Source organism: Arachis hypogaea, chromosome 5, assembly GCF_003086295.3.
Source record: "Arachis hypogaea cultivar Tifrunner chromosome 5, arahy.Tifrunner.gnm2.J5K5, whole genome shotgun sequence".
In the NCBI taxonomy this organism is placed as follows: Eukaryota; Viridiplantae; Streptophyta; class Magnoliopsida; order Fabales; family Fabaceae; genus Arachis; species Arachis hypogaea.
The window spans coordinates 35081699-35101359 of record NC_092040.1 but is presented as its reverse complement, the minus strand read 5'-3'; the positions used below and the strand labels follow the sequence as shown (position 1 = coordinate 35101359).

The following is a 19661-nucleotide window of genomic DNA, read 5'->3' as shown; positions in this document are numbered from 1 at the left end:
TAAACTAAACATGCCAAAGAAACCCTTTTATTTCGTCCCGCAACCAGCGACAACTGCAACCACAGCTCCACTATATCTGTAGCCACAATAGCAACTTTAATTCACCAACATGTAATAACCGGACTCTATCCTAAGGCATTAACATCGCAAAACTTTCAACAATATATAATAGAAATAGGGACAAAAAGGGTTCGAAACAAAGGAACAGTTTACCGGACTTACGAATAATCGAGAAAACGGAGCAGCAGCAACTTCGGTGACAACGCAACAGCTTGATGTTGTATGTAACAGCCACTAAACTCAACACGCAAGACCCGAAACGCAACGCTATGTTACCAACATCTCAGAAGCTTTAGCAACTTAGAGCATAATACTGATTTCAAGGTTTCGGAAACGAAATCACTTACCAAGAAGACAGGGGGCTCCAACGGCGGTTTCTGGCAGCCAGAACGGCGGCGACAGTGACAAAATGTAATATTTTCGCTATCAGGGTGGCGCAGCCGAAAGTGTGACGTTCTGATAGTGAGGATGTTACATTATGATATTAGAGTGAGGTTTCGATCCTAGGACCTGTGGGTTATGGGCCCATCTCACTTCTGTTGTGTCACTCTGATAGCGAGAATATTACATAATCTAGATAAGCTTTGCCGTCAAGGACCTTATACTGATCCGAAATGCCATCGAAACTCAGAAGTCAGGCGAAGAAAAGTTGGCAGCAAACTAAAGAGGGCCTTACAAGGTCATCGAGGTCTTAGAGAAAGGTTACTATAAGGTGTCCGACCTAAAAGGGAACGAGCTCCCGAGGTCATGGCATGCATATAACTTAAAAAGGTATTACAGTTAGAGAAGCGTACCTTACTCCCTGATGTACTCTTTTTCCTGACTTCATGGTTTTTTTTTTCGAAAAGAGTTTTCCTAAAGGGATTTTAATGACGCATCACAGCAAGCGCTAGGGATTATAAGAAAATCTTTAGCAGCAAACTTATGTAAACCCCTTTTCTCTTATCAAACAATAAGATATTTCTTCTAGCAGGTTTTTCACGCTCAAACACATTAATTTAAGCTCGAAAAATTGGAAAAATCATTGACCGACTTGTATGGTCGACAAGATGAAGTGACGAGATACAAATTAATGTAAGAAGTTATGTAAGTAATTCATAAACCAACCTAAAAAATAAGTCGAAACAAAAACAAAATACAAAAGTAACTTGGCAAAATTTTGATTATTACACGAAGTCGGAACTTACAAAGGAAAACATAATATGTGTGTATGAAAAGTCTAGAAAGGACCAATCACTTCGCCGACCTCATTTCTAAGCAAAAAATAGCATCAAAAGTTGTGAAAGTAAAATTTTTTAACTAAACAACTGTATAAGCTAAGATATATTTCAAAAAGAAGCAATCACTTAAAATCTAAAACCACTATCAAAATGAAGAAAGATTTTTAACAAGATTCTAAAGTTGTTTAATACTACAATTAAGGTAAAATAAAAATTGTTCAAAACCAACTATTACAAAGACCCATAGATTGGGCCATTCAAAAGCTACGAAAAATGAAGTTTACAAAGGATTAAGTTGTTTTCTAGTGACAGCATCCTCGGCGAGAACGGAGGAAGTCGGATTGTATTCAGAGACTGGCACGACGGAAATTAGACAAGTTGAAAGAGGAAGGAGTTCACCACCAACAAGCTCGCCTCTAGATTGAAGCTCAGGATCCTGGGAAGGCGGACCAACCTGTGGCCCCGAGGCCTTCGGATTGGGCAAAGGGGTATCATCCTCATCATCCAAAGCAGGAACGATCTTTCCGTCCATCACTATGTTGTTCGGGTTGATCGGGGAAAGGTCCGCCTCAGAAGCAATCACTTGGAACTGGTCTTCAGATTTTCAACCATCTCATCCATACCTTCGGCCACAGACTCCTCGAGCTACGTATACTTGTCCCAGGCTTTAGTAACCTCATATACCCGCCGTCCGAACTCTACCTCGAGCTAAGAGCTGAAGGTGACTTTTGATGGCCACGTCATCCATGCTAATGTAGCTATGAGAAAGGATGTGCTTTTCACTCCATGCAAGGCCGTTAAAGCCCTGCTTATATATGCTTCCCGACTCCGTGGTCTTGCGTCTCTTAGGATTCGGCTCGTCAGTAGGAAGTGGAGGCACAGTTACTTATTTGGTCGGGCCAGGAGGAGGAGTGGATTGAAAGGTTGTATCGGAAATAATCTTTAAAGAAGACGACCGACCTAAGTCCGATTTTGAGGGCAAGGACAAGTCGATGGCTTCACCAGGTTCTTTTAATTGCATGTTCTACGCAATGTTTTTCCTCGTAGAGTGGAGCGTTTTCATGGCAGCTGACTTAGGAGATATCATTTCTGCAATGCCCAAATGAAGAAACGTTAGTTATCAACAAAAATTTACAAGTAAAATCTATAAAGGGAAGAGAAAACTACCTAGCTCGGACTGAAGCTGGCTCGGGTTTCTTAAATATCTCTTTGTGTCCAAATAAGGAGCTCAGCCCCATAACTCCTGAAACACCCCGACCACACTCGACTCTACCTCACCTAAATCATTCGAGTTATAGTTAACTATCACGGGGCTTTCTTCCCAATACAAAGGGAAGATGGATTCATCCTCATCATTCAAGAAAAAAGGTCAAACACCCTCTACAGTTCAGACCTTAAAGAAGTGATTTTTTAAGTCATGAAATGACTCATCAAAGATAGCGAAAACTTTCCTACCCTAGATAGCACAGAAAGATAGTCAACCTTGTTTTTTATAACTAAAGGGTTTGGTAAGCACAAAGAGGTAAAAGAAGATATTAAGAGAAGGTCGGACATCTAGCTCTCGACAAAAAAGTTGATATATTTTCAAGAATACCCAAGAATTGGGATGCATTTGGGTGGGAGCACAGTTGCAGAATCTAAGAATCTTGGACTCAAAATTGAAAAAAGGAAAGGTAACCCCTAACTTTGCGAAAAAACAATCATAGACGTACATGAAAAGCCGCTCCGACCTATCAAGTCGGCAGAAGTAGACTCTCTCCTCAGGGTCAGCAACGACAATATCATACTTCCTCTCATTCTATTGACTTAAAGATAGCCTATGATGTCTATGAAAGGCCTTGGCATATTCATGATCAATTACAGGAACAGGAGTAAGAACAGATAAATCTACCCATTTCAACACAACAAAATAAAAAATAATTACTACAAATCGGACAAAGCAAACCAAGCAATTAGGATTTTGGGTTAATATCACAGATCGACATTTATATCCCGTACTTAAAACAACAACAGCACATGCATAAACAAAAGGAGGTCGGGTCAACATTGTAAAACTCTTCCAGAACACAAACAGATATGCGATACCTCTAACATGTAGAAATAAAGCCATCTTCTATATGAAAATGCCATCATTTGGGAGCATGATAGAAACCCTACAAACAGGACTACAGCAACAGTAAAAACCTTTTCTCTTTTGAATAGCCAAAATCATATTCTCAAGGATGCAAAGCCCTAAAATCAGAGTGGCAACCACAAGCAACATTTTACAACTACCATTCATTCACACATGAATAGGATCCAGAATACAGAAAAATAAGAAAAGATAGATAAAGAGCACCAATCTTGAAGAAGCGTGAAAACGGAAGGGCACGTCAAACCGCAACAACGCAAACAGTCCTCTCCTAGAGCGCAAGCAAGACCTTCGAGAACCTCAAGATAAATAAATCTTGAAAGAGAGAACAATTACACAAACGAAGAATGAAGGAAGAAGACGAAGAAGTGAACGAATGAACGTTTCGCAAATGGACAAAGAAGAAAGGGGGAAGAAGTAAAGTATTTATAAGACACAATGGACAAAGAAGGCATTTTGCACCCCTCACTAAAGACGTGCATGGATCCCAAGAAAATTGCAACGTAACGCACAATGTATCATTAAGCGGTACAATGTTTACAAAATTTTGAAATACGTCGAATACCTGATCTCTTGAAGGTGATGTGCCCGACAAAGAAAACTGAAGCTACAAATGCTCGAGCCCAACTTTATAAAAGTTCGGACTCAAGTAGGGGCACTATTCATACTCTGGCCCAAAAACTTAAAGCCAGGCCCAACAAAGGCAAAGGCCCACCAAATAAGGTTGCCTCGTCCGCTTATCTGACCTCATTTAGGTCGGACACGACACGAGAGGTCCAGCCCTACTTATCTGAATAAGTAACTACCTCCCTAAATATCTCATACTATCTCTACCTCATCTAGAAGGTAGATCTCAACAAACTCTCAAGATAAGAGGAACGGTTATCCACCAACAAGGGTAAAACAACTCCAAAAGGTGGTTGTCTATTCTACTACAAATACACTGATACTCCTCAGGTATATTCAAGTCCTAATCTACTAAAAACATGCTTAAAGTCCTTGTTAACTTAAGCATCGGAGTCTCTTGCAGGTACCACCTTCCGGCTCTTCACGAGGAACTCAAACGGTGGCACCTCGACACCAGTACAAGTCGAACGCTTCCTCAAAAGGAGTTTGGACCTCACGTTCAGGTTCAAATCATCGTTTCAGGTAACCCTCAGATCAAATGGTAATATATAAATTGAGACAACAATTTAAATTTTTCTATAACTAATTTAATCAAAAACTAATATTAGAACTAAATTATTTAAATAATATTTAAACTATTCTAGTCTTTAGACACATAGATTAGAGTCATTTTCGTAATGGCATCCAACTGAAATAATGTCATCAGCTCCAACATTTAAAATTTATGCAAATGCAAACAATTCTCTTGTTAAATAAGCTTTATCATCCGTTATCCATGTATTGCGGCAAGGTATAGAATAACCATACCAAGAAATTAAGTTTACCTTTGTTCATATCAATGGCATTGCATTGACGCACTAGAAAACCAATAGTTTTTTTAAAAGAATCATAATATGTTATAAAATTACTTTTATTGCGAAAAGGTTAAAAGAAGAAAATTTAAATACAGTACCAATTTTTGGAATTGCATCTCCAAACTTGACACACTTATAGCAAAACTGAACTTAAATTGAGAAAATTCAATTTCATTATATATTCTACTTCAAAGATTTTTGGACAGACGTAGAAAGTATGGAAGAGATGGAATTTGATCTTGGCCTATAAAGCTCCTCCAAAGCAATTACTCGATAAACGAAAAGAATAAGTTTGAGTAAGAACAATTATCAAAATAATAATAATAGAATGACTACATAAAAAAATCATAAAAAATTATAACTTGTACTTTAAAATGATCAACTTTAATGAAAAATAAAAACTACATTCTTATTCTATGAAGTAGTCAAGGAAGAATAACAAACTAAAAAATTAAATAAAATGCTTTGACTCTCAAACTTAGACTCATAAATCATAAAAGAAACGCTATATATAATCTTTAGTAGCACAAAATTAATTATAAAAGTTAATTATTGATATCGATATCAATTTGCCATTAATTAATACACATGTGCATTATAGAGCATTTTAACAAAACTATTTATGTTAGGATGATATTTATGACAATTAGAATTATAAATATTTAATTTTTTATTGTTGATATCAATATCAATTTACCATTGATTATGTTTGATTAAAAATTATATCATAATGATTGACAATTAGAATGATTAATAATTAATATAATTAGAATGATTGAAAATATTAATAATTGACAATTAGTCTAATTATGCATTAAATGCTAATTTTCTTATATAATTATAAGGAAGATATTTTTTAAAAATAAATTAAAAAGAGAGAGATATGCATACTAACACCAGAATGCGCCACCTCAATATTCTTGGCGCCAGAATATTATTCATTGTAGAATAAAATAATGATAATGATATCAGTTTTGGTAGGTATTTGAACTATTAAAAAAATATAAAACTATTTATAAGTACAAATATAACTATTTCAACTTAAAAATAGACAAAATATATTGATAAGTTTCAACAAGTAACAATGTTGATTTTATTTCTTTGATTTCAATAATGAATATGATACAAGAATATAAATCAGTTCTGGATAGATTTTAACAAAAATAATTCTCCATAATAGTTTCTTTTGCTATGATAATAAAAAAGATAATTTAAAGACAAATTTATCTCATATTCGATTGTACTTGTTTAAATTAATTTTAAATTTTAATATAAGATTAAGAATTTAAATATTTTACTCATGAACAATAAAAAATATCTACAAATTAATCACTAATATTGTTTAAAAAAATAAAAAGATAAGATTTTAATATAAATATTTTAATTTATTCACAAATTATATATATTTACTATAATAAATAATTATTATATTTTGAAAACAAATAAAATTAATACTCATTGATTTTATTATTGTTAATGTTAAAAATAGTCAAATTTAAAATTTAATTAATTTTGTATAAAAAATATCATGAATATTTTAGTTTAAAAATTAAAAAAAATATTTTATATAATTTTATATTTTAATTATTCCGTGATCATATATACTAGTTTGACTATAAAATTCAAGTTTGTATTTATTACTTGATGGAGTCTTCGGCAACAACCACCCCGTTGCGGAGTTGCCAATTTTTGAAAAGGAAAATTAGGCATGTCATATATCACGTGTAGAAGGATAGATATTGTTTCAAAATATTTTCTTTTAATTTTTCTTTCTTTAATTTATTTTTTTTAACAGAATTTTGGATCCATAAAAAAAAGTGTTAACTACCTAAAAGTCTCTTCCAATAATCAAGGGCACGGATTCCATGTGCCAAAGATCTTTGGCACATCAGTGCGCATAGCACTTATCTTTGGCTGACCGGTGCACTTTTAGATGTTGTCCGTCGGATTTTTCTCGTTTTTTTAATCCAATGATAGAGATCACCTTTTTTCTTTCCTCCTTTGATTGGTTAATGGATATCTTATGTCAGAGAGGCTATTTTTACAAATTTATTTTGTTGCTGGTTAGTTTTGTTAGATCTGAAAACTATCTGGGTTTATGTAGAATTAGTTAACGATTTTTAAGATGGAATTATTTGAAGTTAATGATTCTGCGTTACGATTAATCAGAAACGATGGGATTGGACTGGAAAGGAAGGAGTTTCATCGATGACGTCGTTTGACGCATAATAGAATCGCGCGGACGTTTACGTTTCTGTCACTGACCATCAATGAAGTTGCAGGAAGTTTCTCCCATTCCATCCCCTCGCGGAATCACACTGTAAAACTGCCTACTCTTCGAATGGCGCATCTGTCCCTGCTCGTTGGTTCGGAAGATGAAAATGTCCTCGCCAGATCTAAAAAAGATTACCGTCAGATAACAATGGGAAGTAAACAGTCGCGTGTCGTGATAAGTGTAGTTTGGTGGCCAGCAAAGCAAAAATTGCTGTAAACTGATAGGTACTAGTAACTGGCGAGACACAGACACACGTTACGGAAGACGTCTGTCATTTAATATATATAAAAAACTTGTTAGACACGTTAATTCTCACCATATTTTAAATGTGAATTTATGTATATTTACATTGATTAACCTTTGGCTTTTATTATAGATTTAAATTCAATTAAATATTAAATTTTGGTTTTCAAATAGTTTTAAATTTGATTTTAAATTCATTTTGGAACTAATTCAAGATTGGGATCATATTCATTGAACACATTGATATTTTCAATACTCAGCATTGATAATTACGTTTGCAGTTTTTTCGATATTCAGTGCTAACTCAGCGTTAATTAATCCTTTGGAATTCTAATGAATAGTAGTGTTCGATTTGTTGGATGATTATCATTTTAAATTTTTTGTTAAACAAAACGTCAAAAATAAGGTTGGTCAGGTTCGTCTACTGGTCATTAATTTTTAAAGTTTTGATAAGAATGGAACACTTTATGAAAAAAAACCATAAATGAATTTACATTTTAAATTAATTTTATATTCTAAACCAATTATTATAAGCTAGGTAATTCGGTTCAATTAATTTTATTAATTATAGTTATATGATATCGAAAATAATTTTATTAACTATAGTAAGATATCATATAAAATTAGTAATTTTTTAGAATAATTATATAGATTATAATAATATAATTTAAAAAATTAGTTATTTTTTTAGTAATTTATAAATTATAGAAATATGATATGAGAAATTAGTAAATTTTTAAAGTAATTTTATTAATTATATTAATATGATGAGAAATTAATAATTATGTTAAATTAATTTTATTAACTATAGTAATATATCATAAAAAATTATTAATTATATAGAATATTAATCATAGTAAGATACTATAAAACTTAGTACAAATAGAGAGTATAAAGAGAGGACAGAAAATACATAAAAATTTAATTTTTTTAATAATTTTATTAATTATAGTAATATGATCTAAGAAATTAATTTTTTTAAATAATCTTATTAATTATGTTAATATGATATGAGAAATTAATTATTATGTTAAATTAATTTTATTAATTATAAAAATATGTCATGGAAGATGATTAATTATATAGAGTATGAATTATAGTAAGATGTTATAAAAATTAATAAATAAGATAAATATATTTTAACTAAGTTAGACTAGTCTAGTCATCTAGTGGTTAGGTCAATAACTCCAAACCTTCAACTCTAACCCCTAACCTCTAATTCCCAAACTCTCATAATTAGTGTTTTGTTTTTTTAAAAAAAAATAAATATATTTTATTACACAAATAAAAACCTCATCAACCTTAACGATAAGTTCAAAATTAGTAATTTTAAGAGTAGTTTAATTAATTTTATATATATTGAAAATTAATAATTTTATTACATTAATTTTATTAATTATAGTTAAATGATATAGAGAATAAATTTATCAATTAAAATTTTTTAATATTTTCTAAAAATTATTTTGTTTTTCACAAAATTTAATAAAAGAAAGACAAAAAAATAATAAGAGTGATATTTGTGCTTATAATATTCTAATATTTGTGTCTACGTATATTTTAATATGATATCAGTATCATTTTAAAGATAATATCTAATATAAATTTTAATTTTTAATTTTTAATTTTAATTTTAAGTTATTTTAGTTATTATAAAAGTAAAAAATAATAATAAAAATTAATTCCATTAAACTGCTTAATAATTTATTTATGAAAAGATATAATTGTATTTGTATAAATGATAATTCATGGTTCAAAAGATATAATTCATGGATAAAAATGCCGAATCTCATTTTAAACTTTGACGGAATATTTGAAACCGCAGTTGACAGTAACAGTGTGGGTGTGTGGCCATGGCGAATCAGCAGAATTTGACAGAAGGAACAGAACATTCTAGAACAAGAAATTCTCAAATGGGTCTTCGTTGGTGGCAAAAGTGGCGTTGGCAAAACTACATACAGCTCAATACTCTCATTCCATTCTTCTCGCCACTATTCGCGACTCTGTTCTCATAATCTCCACCGACCCAACTCATAATCTCAGAGATGCTTTTCAACAACGATTCATAAAGACTCCAAATTTGGTCAATAGCTTCACCAATTTCTATGCTATGGAAGTGAATCTCACTGTTGAGCATGAGGATGTGGACACTTCTAAAAGGATGGACGGTTTGAGTCACTGAAATTTTTGGTAGAATGTGGACAATAGACTTCAGGCGTGCCCAATAAGAAGCTGCCGAAGCCACCATGACTGAGCGAGGGAGGAGAAGGAGTTGGTAGCGTGACGAAGAAGCGAGTAGGAGAGGTTTTGGGGATTCAGTCGTTGTTGGCGTTGGAGATAATAGAGGAGGCCGTGCGCTTACGACGGTAGGGAAAGGGGAAGAAGAAAACTTGGAGAAAAATGTTAATGGCAGTAATAGATAATTAAATATGGATATTTATTTAAAAAATAAAAAAATGACCCTTTATTTTATGTGCAATTGCAAAAAGAACCCAAAAAATAAATATTTTTATTTTGACATTTTTTGGCTTACCGGTACGCCAAACACATTTTTACTTTTTAGTGTTTCAGTGTGCTAAGAAGGAGCGCGTCCCGAATCCGTGCCCAACAATCAAACTAGTCAAAGTAATAGTCACCAAAAAAACTAGTCAAACTAATAAATTATTGAGTCAGTTATTTAACTATTGAATTACTAATAAAACTCTACAGAATAATCTTCTCTATTTTCTTCTTCTTCTCCTTGTCTGTTTTCTCCTCCTCCTCTTCCTTTTAAATTTGTGCATGTTAAGTTTTTTTTTTTCTTCTTTTCTTTTGTTATCGTCATCACTCATCACTAACAATACCAACATTTTGATATCATCTTTATTAATTCTGATTTTCTCTAGTGCCATCATTAAATAATTTCGTTTCATTTTTTAGTTTATTTCGATTCATTTGTGTATTAATTGAGGTTCACTTGATGCTGTTGATAAATATTGACCAAATTTTTTATTTCTTAAATAATTTTGGTTCATTTCTTAGTTTAATTGAAGTTTATTTGGATCCATAAATAAATTCTACTGTGTTTTGTTGATAATTGAATTAATTTCGGTTCATTTGTGTGTTAATTAGGATCCGCTTAATGCTACTGATAAGTATTGACACACAAATGAACCGAAATTAGTTAAGGAATAAAAAACCTGGTCAATACTTAACAGCAGCATCAGATGAACCTCAATTAACACACAAATGAACCGAAATTAGTTCAATTTTGAACAAATAGTCAAAAAGACTCAATCATCAATAAAAACACATTCAATCCATTTCTAGATCCAAATGAACATCAATTAAACTAAAAAATGAACCGAAATTAATTTAAGGAATAAAAAATTTAGTCAATACTTATCAAGAAACATCATATGAACCTCAATTAACATACAAATGAACCGAAATTAGTTCAATTTTGAACAAATAATAAAAAAGACTCAATCATCAATTAAAACATATCGAATTCATTTCTGAATCCATATGAACCTCAATTAAACAAAGGAGAAAAAGAAAAAACACAACACAACAACAATAAAAGAACGATTTACAAAAAACACACGAAGAAGAAAAAGGAAGAACGCAAAGACGAAGAAGAAAGAATGCGAAGATGAAGAAAGAATAATGCGAAGAAAAAGAAAGAACGCAAAGACAAAAAAAGTTTGCACTAGTGAAGCATATGTGTACATGCTGGTGTAATAAAAAGTTTCTGTTGAGTTTATGCCAACTTGGTTGGACTTCATTGCCAAAAAGTGTTAGATGTTTAGCTGAACTGTAAATTTAATTAAATAATTATATGAAATAAAATTTAATTTGGCTGGCAAAGAAATCGCACAATCCGTAATGATTAGTGTCTAACCCACGGTGCGGAGGGAAGTTGAAGGAAAAAAACTGAGCTTATAACATTTATCATCGTTATTGTGTATCGACATTTGCAGGACGTGATCTTTTCTGCGGTGGTGATTTATTTACAACGGAGTAATCGGTCTTAAATGCTGCTACATTCGTTGAGATGCCCTTGGTAATTCCAATAGAATGCAGTTTTTCCTTTTCAAAGGTATTGGGAGAGGAAGATGATGCACAAGCAACACCAGAAACGGACCGCAGTGACAATTTATTATTATCCTCAGAAAAAATAGCGGGCTTTCGTGTGAAGCGAAGCTTTAACTTGGCTAATTCCTTATTAGTTTCCTTTTGCCGCGGTGCGGAACTGCTTGTAGATTCAATAGGTACCAGCCGTCCATTAACTTGATTTGTGAACACAAAGGTCACCTGAAAAAATGTATTATAGAATTCAAATTGACTGTGTTTAATTTAATCTTTTATATTGTATATTCTATACTGAATCCTAGAAGCAGTAAGCTATGGGGCACAAAAAGACTTGCAAACCATGCATTAAATACATTGAGTTTAACAACTTTCCCAGGAACTAGAGGAGAGCAAAAATGTCAGAAAGCTACAGCACACCTCATCACCAGCTGAAGCCTGAAGGATGGCATCCGGTACAGAAGCCGAGGAAAAGTGATGGCCCCAACTGCCTAAATCTTCTTCCAATGGTGTCCCCACCTGATCGGAAACGCATTGGAATCAAAATTAGAATGATATGCTCTTTATCTCCCCTTGACCCTTCTATCAAGAGGCAAGATGGAGTGTGGAAGGTAAAACAGGAGTGATAAGTAGAATAAAAAATTTACGCCCTAAATAGGAGAACCTGTACAAATTGGCTCATTTATCCAACAAATATACCTGCTTTTCTGACCTTTTTAACTTCTCTATGCAGCCAGCAATTTCTGCAAATCCACCTATGTCAGTGGTTTCTTCATCAGATTCACAATCAGGGGCTGCGTATTTCTTTTCAGTAGTTTGAGGTGCATCATCTGTTTGACATCGAGTGCAACACATCTTTTCATGAATCTCCGACCTAAATACGTGATAGAGCAGACATTAGACTGATAATTATTTATATAAGATCACTTAAAGATGCCACTTGAGTTTACACTCTCACAACAAACTACTACTCTCGCTGAACACACACATGCATGTCAGCATTGTAAGTATTAATTGTATTGCACTGGAATTTGAGCTTTGCAAAACATAAGGTAGTTTGCCTTCCTGAGGTCACAGATTCAAATCATGAAAACATCTCCAATCACAGGAGTAAGATTGTGTACAACTACACTCCACAGATGAGAGCTCATACAAAAGCCACCCATCAGTTGTACTAAACTTAATTTAACCGCAATATTAAAGATATAAGAGTATGGTGCATGGACCAGTTTTTTTATCACAGCAAAAACGATTACTCATATACCTATGGATTGAATATATGTTTCTAAGTCACCAGTAAATCTCATCCATATTGCTTTCCTCTGTATTCTATTGCTTAGTTTCTAGCGGTGGTGATCAGGTTTCATCCACTAGTCATTTTGGTGTTTCCTTCCCACATATGTATCTTGGGTTGTTCATCAAATTCAATAATTTCAGAAGCATTGGGATTTAGACATGGAAAGATCATAATAAGAATTAGAATATTTCAATCTAGTCATCAGTCAAAATCATCAGAAGACCACCAGTTTCAGCACAAAATTCAGGGTACTAATTCATTGGAAATCAATTAGAAAAGATTTCATTGGAAATCAATTAGAAAAGATTCTCTCCTTCCCAAGTTTCTACTCAAATCCAGATAACATATGCAAATCTGAGCCAATACCCTAACTATATAAAGATAAAAGAGTTGGAATACATTACTTGGCATTCTCATGAAAGGTGAACAAATTGCGAAGATCCTCTGTTGAAAGGAAGTTACCCTAAAAATCAGTGTGTGGATAGAATTGTGAGACCCAACTAATAGCATCAACCAAAGCACATGACCATGGTAGAAGCCGAAATTTTTACCTGTGCCGCAAGGCTATCAGTTTGCTCCTTCTGAATGACCTTTTGCAACCCTTCTTTTGACATCTGACGCTGGTAGACCTAAACATGAGTTTTAACCGTTCAATGGGGGTAGAAATGTAAACAGAAATTTCTCAGTGTGTGCATTGATAATAAATGAATATAAATGATAGTTTTTTTGTTTAATAAATCTTTACAACAATCTAACCTTTTCTTCTATTGTTCCAGTACTCAAAAATCTATAAATATATACTCTTTTCTTCTGTCCATCCCTCCAGACTCTTGCTGCAGCCTGATTATAAGTAAAGAAAAGTTGGAAACAAAAGCATGTAAGATATAGACAAAAATGAAAGAATGCATGTTAAAATTCTAATAAAAGAATACTGCTAAACCCAGGGCATTACTTGTTTATCATTTGCTGGGTTCCAGTCAGGATCAAACAACACAAGTCGATTTCCACCAATCAAATTGAGTCCACAACCACCAGCCTTGCTGCTTAACAGAAAAACAAATTCGTCCTGCAGTATGTCAACCAAGGAATGTGATAAAGTGATAGATGAAGCGAGAATAATAAACCAAACACCAGAACTTTGAATTGAACCATAAACTGAAAGTTATTTACCTTAGATGGGTCATTAAAGAAGTTGACCAACTTCTGCCTTTTTTTGATTGATGTAGCACCATCAAGCCTCAGGTAAGGGTACCCTTGTTCCCGACACAATTGCGCAAAAAGATCGAGTGTCTGTTTCGTGATAGAAAAATAAGTTTAGCAAACGAGAACCAGAAGGGTAACAAGACAAACATGAGAGATTCAATTAAACATAAAGGTTGAGAGGCACAAATATTCCATCTCTAACTGCAAGAGTGAGCATGAACCTGTACATAAGTGTAAGATAAATATAGGATTCTCATTTCTCTCCATTAGTCTTTGACGTTCTAGGTTCTGTATTGCCTAGCCTGTCTATTCAAGCCTAATTAAACCATGAAACAGTCAGAATGTTGCTTGCTGTATTTCCTTTTCTTGGGTTAGTATATTTATTTCTCGGATAACATTCTACCAGAGCTTGGCAAGATAAAATATGAGTATCATGGTTGGTTCATGGCAGAAGTTGACAAAACTCATTCCCATCTATGACTTCATTGTCAGTGTTCCTTAAATGTGTCTAATGCCAGCTTTGACAGCTTATAGTATGTATCTTGCTCCACATCAGGTTTTTAGGGATTAAAGGAGAAGATAGCATTGCAATAAGGAACAAATATATTGTGAATGATTGAAAGTTTTTCTACAGTGAACCTCATGTGTCAATAAGTTTTCGGAGTACAACATGTAATAAGATATCCAACATTATTCATACAATTTATAGAATTTTCATAGCAAAATTCCCTTAGATGTTTCATCAATATCTCAAGGGTAGGTTGCTTTTGGTTTTGTGAAAATTTACACACCCATAACTCTAAACATATCTCTTAATTTAAAAATTCTTCATTTTCAATGCAATCCAAGTTGTTGACCAGACCCAACTAGTCTGTTAAGGGTTAGATTGGGATGACCCAACCCAAGTATGAGATTAGATTGGAATGAAACCTGAAACCCATGTATTGTTGGGTTGAACCAACCCCTGACACCTTTAATTGTCAAGCAGTAAATCAGTAACCAATAAATAATATACAACAACAATACTTCCATTATGTTCTTTATATATGATATTAGAGATTTTATTTGAATGGCATCATTACTGACCACAAAAACTACAAATTTCCTTTAGTAAATTAAACAAATCATTTCACGCAAAAGTACTATAGTTTGAAGTTTGAACATCACGTAACTAAAACCAGTTATCTAAATCTAGTACCCAACACGAGTACCCCAACTTTCTATATTCTTTTTTAGTAATATACCTGAGTGTAGTTTGAGACCAAGACAATGCGATCAGTTGTTCTCTGACGTAAATGAGCAAGTAACCTTGCTAAGACATGCATTTTCCCAGATAGCTCGACCCAAGCTCCATGCTCTCCTGTCCGTGAGCCAGACCTATGAAGAACACCCCCCCAAACAAAATATGATGATTAAATTTAAACACTAAACATATAAATGAAACTTAGGCTAAAAATCTCTACCTTCCAGATAGCATTTGTGGAGGAAAGAATCGAAGGCAGTCTTCAAAACCTGAATTTCCGGGACTCCCGCTTTTTATGGTATCGTAGATCAACTACAAACACTATCTTCAGTTAGGAAGAAAATATGACTGAACTACTGAAACTTAATAAGCATGAATGGTTAAGACAGGATTGTGTAAAAAAATCCAATTGAAGGTCAAGGCTAACACAAGGAAATCGATGTGACCCCCTCCCCCCCCCCCCCTTTCTTTTTTCTTTCTTTGTTTTTTTTTTTTTTCAAAGAAGAAAAAATTTCCCTGCAGGAGAAAATCCCAAGCATACCTTTGGATGATTGCATAGCTTTTTGAGAGCTGTTATGTAGGCCAAGATCTTGGATTGCTTCTGTTCTTCATTAATTGCACGTCTAACCTGTGATTCGGCACACAGATTTAACAATTCTGGTCTGATGATATTGGTTTTGGCAAAATACAACAGATAAAGACCTATTAAAGATATAGATTTTCTCAAGCAAAACTGAACTTTACATTTTTGGATTGTATAAAATGTTTGTAAAGGTCGGACTGTAAGGGAGTCAACTTGCAGCAAACAACTTCAACTATCTGCATCAGAAGAGACAGCACATGGATAATTGGATATTGATCAAGTGTCACTTCTACACACAATGACCTGTGAACAGTTGTCTTTATTTCTTTTAAGGGCCTAGAATTTTATGTTCAAATATTATAATACTCAACAAGACACATGTTTCCTTTTACTTTTTAATTAAGAACATTGAGAGAGAAAACTACAGTGCTAGTTATTTATAAATGTAACATTTCAAAAGTAATATTACTGAAAATACAGAGAAAGAAATAATCCATTCATATGATTGATTCTTTTGAGCACTTATATGTAAGTGAGAAGTGAAATAGATCAGCCAGTTTGCCATGCAGATAAAGAAAACTATAATACCTTTGGTGGCAAGTGATTAGATAATAATGCATTAGTCCTCCTTAATATGAACTGCAACGACATACCAGCCAGTTAATAATAAGGAGATAAAGAGTATATTTTTAATCAGAGTACGAAAGAAACCAGGGGCACTATAATATGTATCAGTTCTAACTTTGTAATAATAACTTATTTGTTATCAAGCTGAATTACATCTGCAGTGACCACAGATGGATAATACAGAACTCTTTAAAATCAGGGGGTGATAACCAGCTCACATCTATAGGCGAAGAAATAATTAATACCCGATTTACTTTGGCACTTAATTCTGCAGAGCGTTCAGCACCTAGCTTCTTCTCTTCTTTAGTGGCATCTGGTTCTCTTCCACTGATGATTGGAGCCTTTAAAATGCAAGTAGGACACGTTTAAAATCAGAAACGCAAGAGAAGGGTATAAAATTCGTTTTCAGCATCATACTCTAAAAAGAGCTTTCATAGATTGGTTTGTTCTATTAGTTTGGGTACACTATAGCCTAATATTTAACAAGTGAATAGCTCTGCTTTCCAAATTAGCAGAACATTCTGACTAAAGAAGAGCTTGAGCTTTTGACTTGTATCCAAAACATAAAATATAAAGTGATCAACGCACCTCATAGTAACGTCGAAAATTGGCAATATCACCCAGTATTCCAGGATTAGTAAAATTAACCATCGCAAAGAATTCCTCCAAGTCATTCTGCAAAATATGTCCATAAAAGTATAAACATAAATGGTTATTTAGGATTGTAGCCCGAAACACAAAGAGCTATACATGCATAGAATCTCACCTGCAAAGGAGTTCCTGACAATAGAATTCTATGTTTACATGGAAGAGCTGCCAATGCCTGATTCAGGAAGTACAGGCAAGAAACTCAGAATCACAGCCATCAAGGTGCGTTGAACAAAAGTCAGAAACATGCCTTTAAACCGGAGAAATTTTGTACAGTACCCTGTTTGTTATCGTCTGATCATTCTTTAGTCTGTGAGCCTCATCACAGATAAGGAGGTCACAAGAGCCACTAGAGCTAAACTTTGACGAATGCATTCGGAATGTCTCATACGAAACAATGAGCACCTGTAAAATTTGGTAATGTGTACATATGTAGTTTAAGCTATACAGGCAAGCACAGCTAAAAAAGGAGGGGAAATTTTGCCTGTATAGTGCTGTGGGGCCTTGTAAACTTGTCAATCCCAGAGAGAACATCTTCTCTAGTGCTTTCACAGAGAGCAAGAAGACGAACTCTTTCTCCAATCCATTTCTTGATCTCAGCTTCCCAATTGCTGACAAGGCTGGTAGGAGTTACAATGATAGCCTTTCTAACAAGTGGATTCCCATCAAATCCTTGGCAAATTAGAGTATATAGTAATGTAATTGACTGCAATGTCTTCCCCAAACTGTTTTAAGCAAAAAACGTAGCATCACAGTCTGCCTTATAATGTGAAATTTTGAAAAGGAGTATGAAAAAGAAGAGCTTACCCCATATCATCAGCCAAAATGCATCCATCTATATTGTCTGCGCTACACAGGCCAGAGACACAATCAAACATGAACTGAACTCCTTCTCTGTATCAGAAAGCAGGATGAACAGTACACAAGATAATGTGAATCCATGGGTCCAGTACTCAAACATAAAAATGCAATATGAATATAGTAAGAACCTCTGATGTGGACGAAGGAAACGAACAAGCAACGGGTCAACTGCAATGGTGGTCAAATTGGAAATTTGATTCTCGTCGAGGGCGCGCCAGAGTATGAGAGGATCAATGCCAGGGGGCAAAGGAAGTTCGATTTTGTCGTGAGGCTGCTCGTCGGCAAGGTGAAAGGAGTTTGCATTTTCATTTGCGTTCAAGTCCAAGAGAGGGGGTCGGGGTGAACAAGTAGAAGAACCCCAAGGGACAAACCTCTTGCGGGCGGAAAGGCGACGGGTAAGCGCATTATCATTATCGTAAGTGTGATTGGACGACGGAGGTTTAAAGGGCTTTCTACAAGCACCTGCTCCTCCCACTGATAGAACTCGAGGTAGCAGTGACTGCCTCTTAACTATGAGGTTGCCCCTATAAGTACCAATTTCCGAAATTCGAATTGATTTTGAAAAATTATGACTCAGATTCGTATCCTAAACATAATTATGCGAAGCAAACAACTCTTGAGATGACTTACCTGAGGAGAGCATCCACATTCTGCGATTTGCGTTGGTCGTCCGCCGGAGAGGAACATTCTTCGTATTCCTCATCGGAAGAAGAAGAACATGACACCACTTCATCTTCATCTTTCTCTTCCATTCTCACTCTCTCCGCCCCCGCCTCGCCAATTCAAGTTTCAACTTCTTACTTTGCCGCCGTATATAGCTTTTTTTTCCTTTTTCTTTTTCTTTTTTGGTACAAAACAGGACTTTTTTATATTTTTTTATATAAATAAAGAGTAAAGGACATTTTTGTCCCTGACCTTTTTTTTTTTGCGGACATTTTCGTCCTTAATCAATGGAAAATACATTAAAGTCCATGACCCCTGAAAAACGTGGACATTTATGTCCTTCCGTTGAATTCAGCCGTTTGCACTAGACGGAAAAGGCTGAGCTGGCAGAGGTGGCGTTGAGGTGGCACGTAACGGAGGCCATGTGGCATAGAGCATTTCGTAATAGAACGTATAAGTCCCTGGAGACGGAGCATTTCATAACAGGACGTATAAGTCCCTGGAGACGAAAACGACGCCGTTTCGTCTCCTCCCCCATCTGCCCTTTTCTTCTTCCTTCGTCCATTTTCCCTTCCATTCTTCTTCCTCAGCCCCTGCCTCCATCACCGCCGCACAGCCGCACCTCCGTCAACCACCATCAAAGTCGGCGACCTCCTCCTTCCTCTCTTTTTGCGTCTTCTTCCCTTTCTCACTCCCTTACTCCCATTAGTCTCTCTCTCCTCACCCTCCTTCCACCTACCGTTCGTCCGCGACAACCTTCTCGGTGACCCATTACCGCCGCGCCGCCGTCTCTCTGCAAAAATTAGTCTCAAATCTCGAGGGGTTAGGGTTTTCCTCCAACCTCGACGTCATTGCCAATGGTTTCACATACTTGAGGGTCCTCAATTTGCATAATTGTAAAGGTGAACTTTTTTTCCCATGTTGTTTTTGTTTGCTTTGCGAGAAAACTGTTGAAATTGCCCTTTGGGATGTTGCTTTTCTTCTGACGGGGAGTGAAAATTTCAATTAGATTCACATGGAATGATTTTTACTTTTCCCCCTTCATAGATCAAGGAGAA

At 34.6% G+C, this 19661-nt stretch overlaps 1 protein-coding gene across 2 annotated transcripts; it reads right to left on the bottom strand.

Annotated features, from left to right (window-relative positions):
• Window positions 1-11193: 11193 nt before the first annotated feature.
• Window positions 11194-18792, bottom strand: LOC112801180 (protein CHROMATIN REMODELING 25). 2 transcript variants are annotated; one of them, XR_003201778.3, is made up of 21 exons: window positions 18571-18792; window positions 18069-18464; window positions 17887-17973; window positions 17564-17804; window positions 17359-17484; window positions 17198-17254; window positions 17020-17106; window positions 16677-16772; window positions 16393-16443; window positions 15966-16040; window positions 15763-15849; window positions 15442-15533; window positions 15223-15355; window positions 13946-14065; window positions 13728-13841; window positions 13532-13615; window positions 13327-13404; window positions 13180-13238; window positions 12191-12352; window positions 11899-11997; window positions 11194-11703 (listed from the first exon to the last, which is right to left on the bottom strand). XR_003201778.3 is itself a non-coding variant. In XM_025843768.3 (21 exons), exons 1-21 carry the CDS (start codon window positions 18690-18692, stop codon window positions 11347-11349), a joined length of 2736 nt encoding a protein of 911 aa, XP_025699553.1. In that variant the 5' UTR covers window positions 18693-18791; the 3' UTR covers window positions 11194-11346. The 2 variants fall into 2 exon arrangements, 1 of the variants encoding a protein (XP_025699553.1); XM_025843768.3 differs by having other exon boundaries at window positions 12178-12352; window positions 18571-18791.
• Between the last annotated feature and the right edge of the window lie 869 nt (window positions 18793-19661).

Excerpts from the sequence above, each read along its gene's own strand:
- LOC112801180 (XM_025843768.3), bottom strand. The coding sequence starts at position 18,692 with ATGGAAGAGAAAGATGAAGATGAAGTGGTGTCATGTTCTTCTTCTTCC. Across the intron at positions 17,805-17,886 it reads ATTTTGGCTGATGATATGGG|TTTGGGGAAGACATTGCAGT; the intron begins GTAAGCTCTTCT and ends TGCTTAAAACAG. Across the intron at positions 15,534-15,762 it reads AGCTATGCAATCATCCAAAG|TTGATCTACGATACCATAAA; the intron begins GTATGCTTGGGA and ends TAGTGTTTGTAG.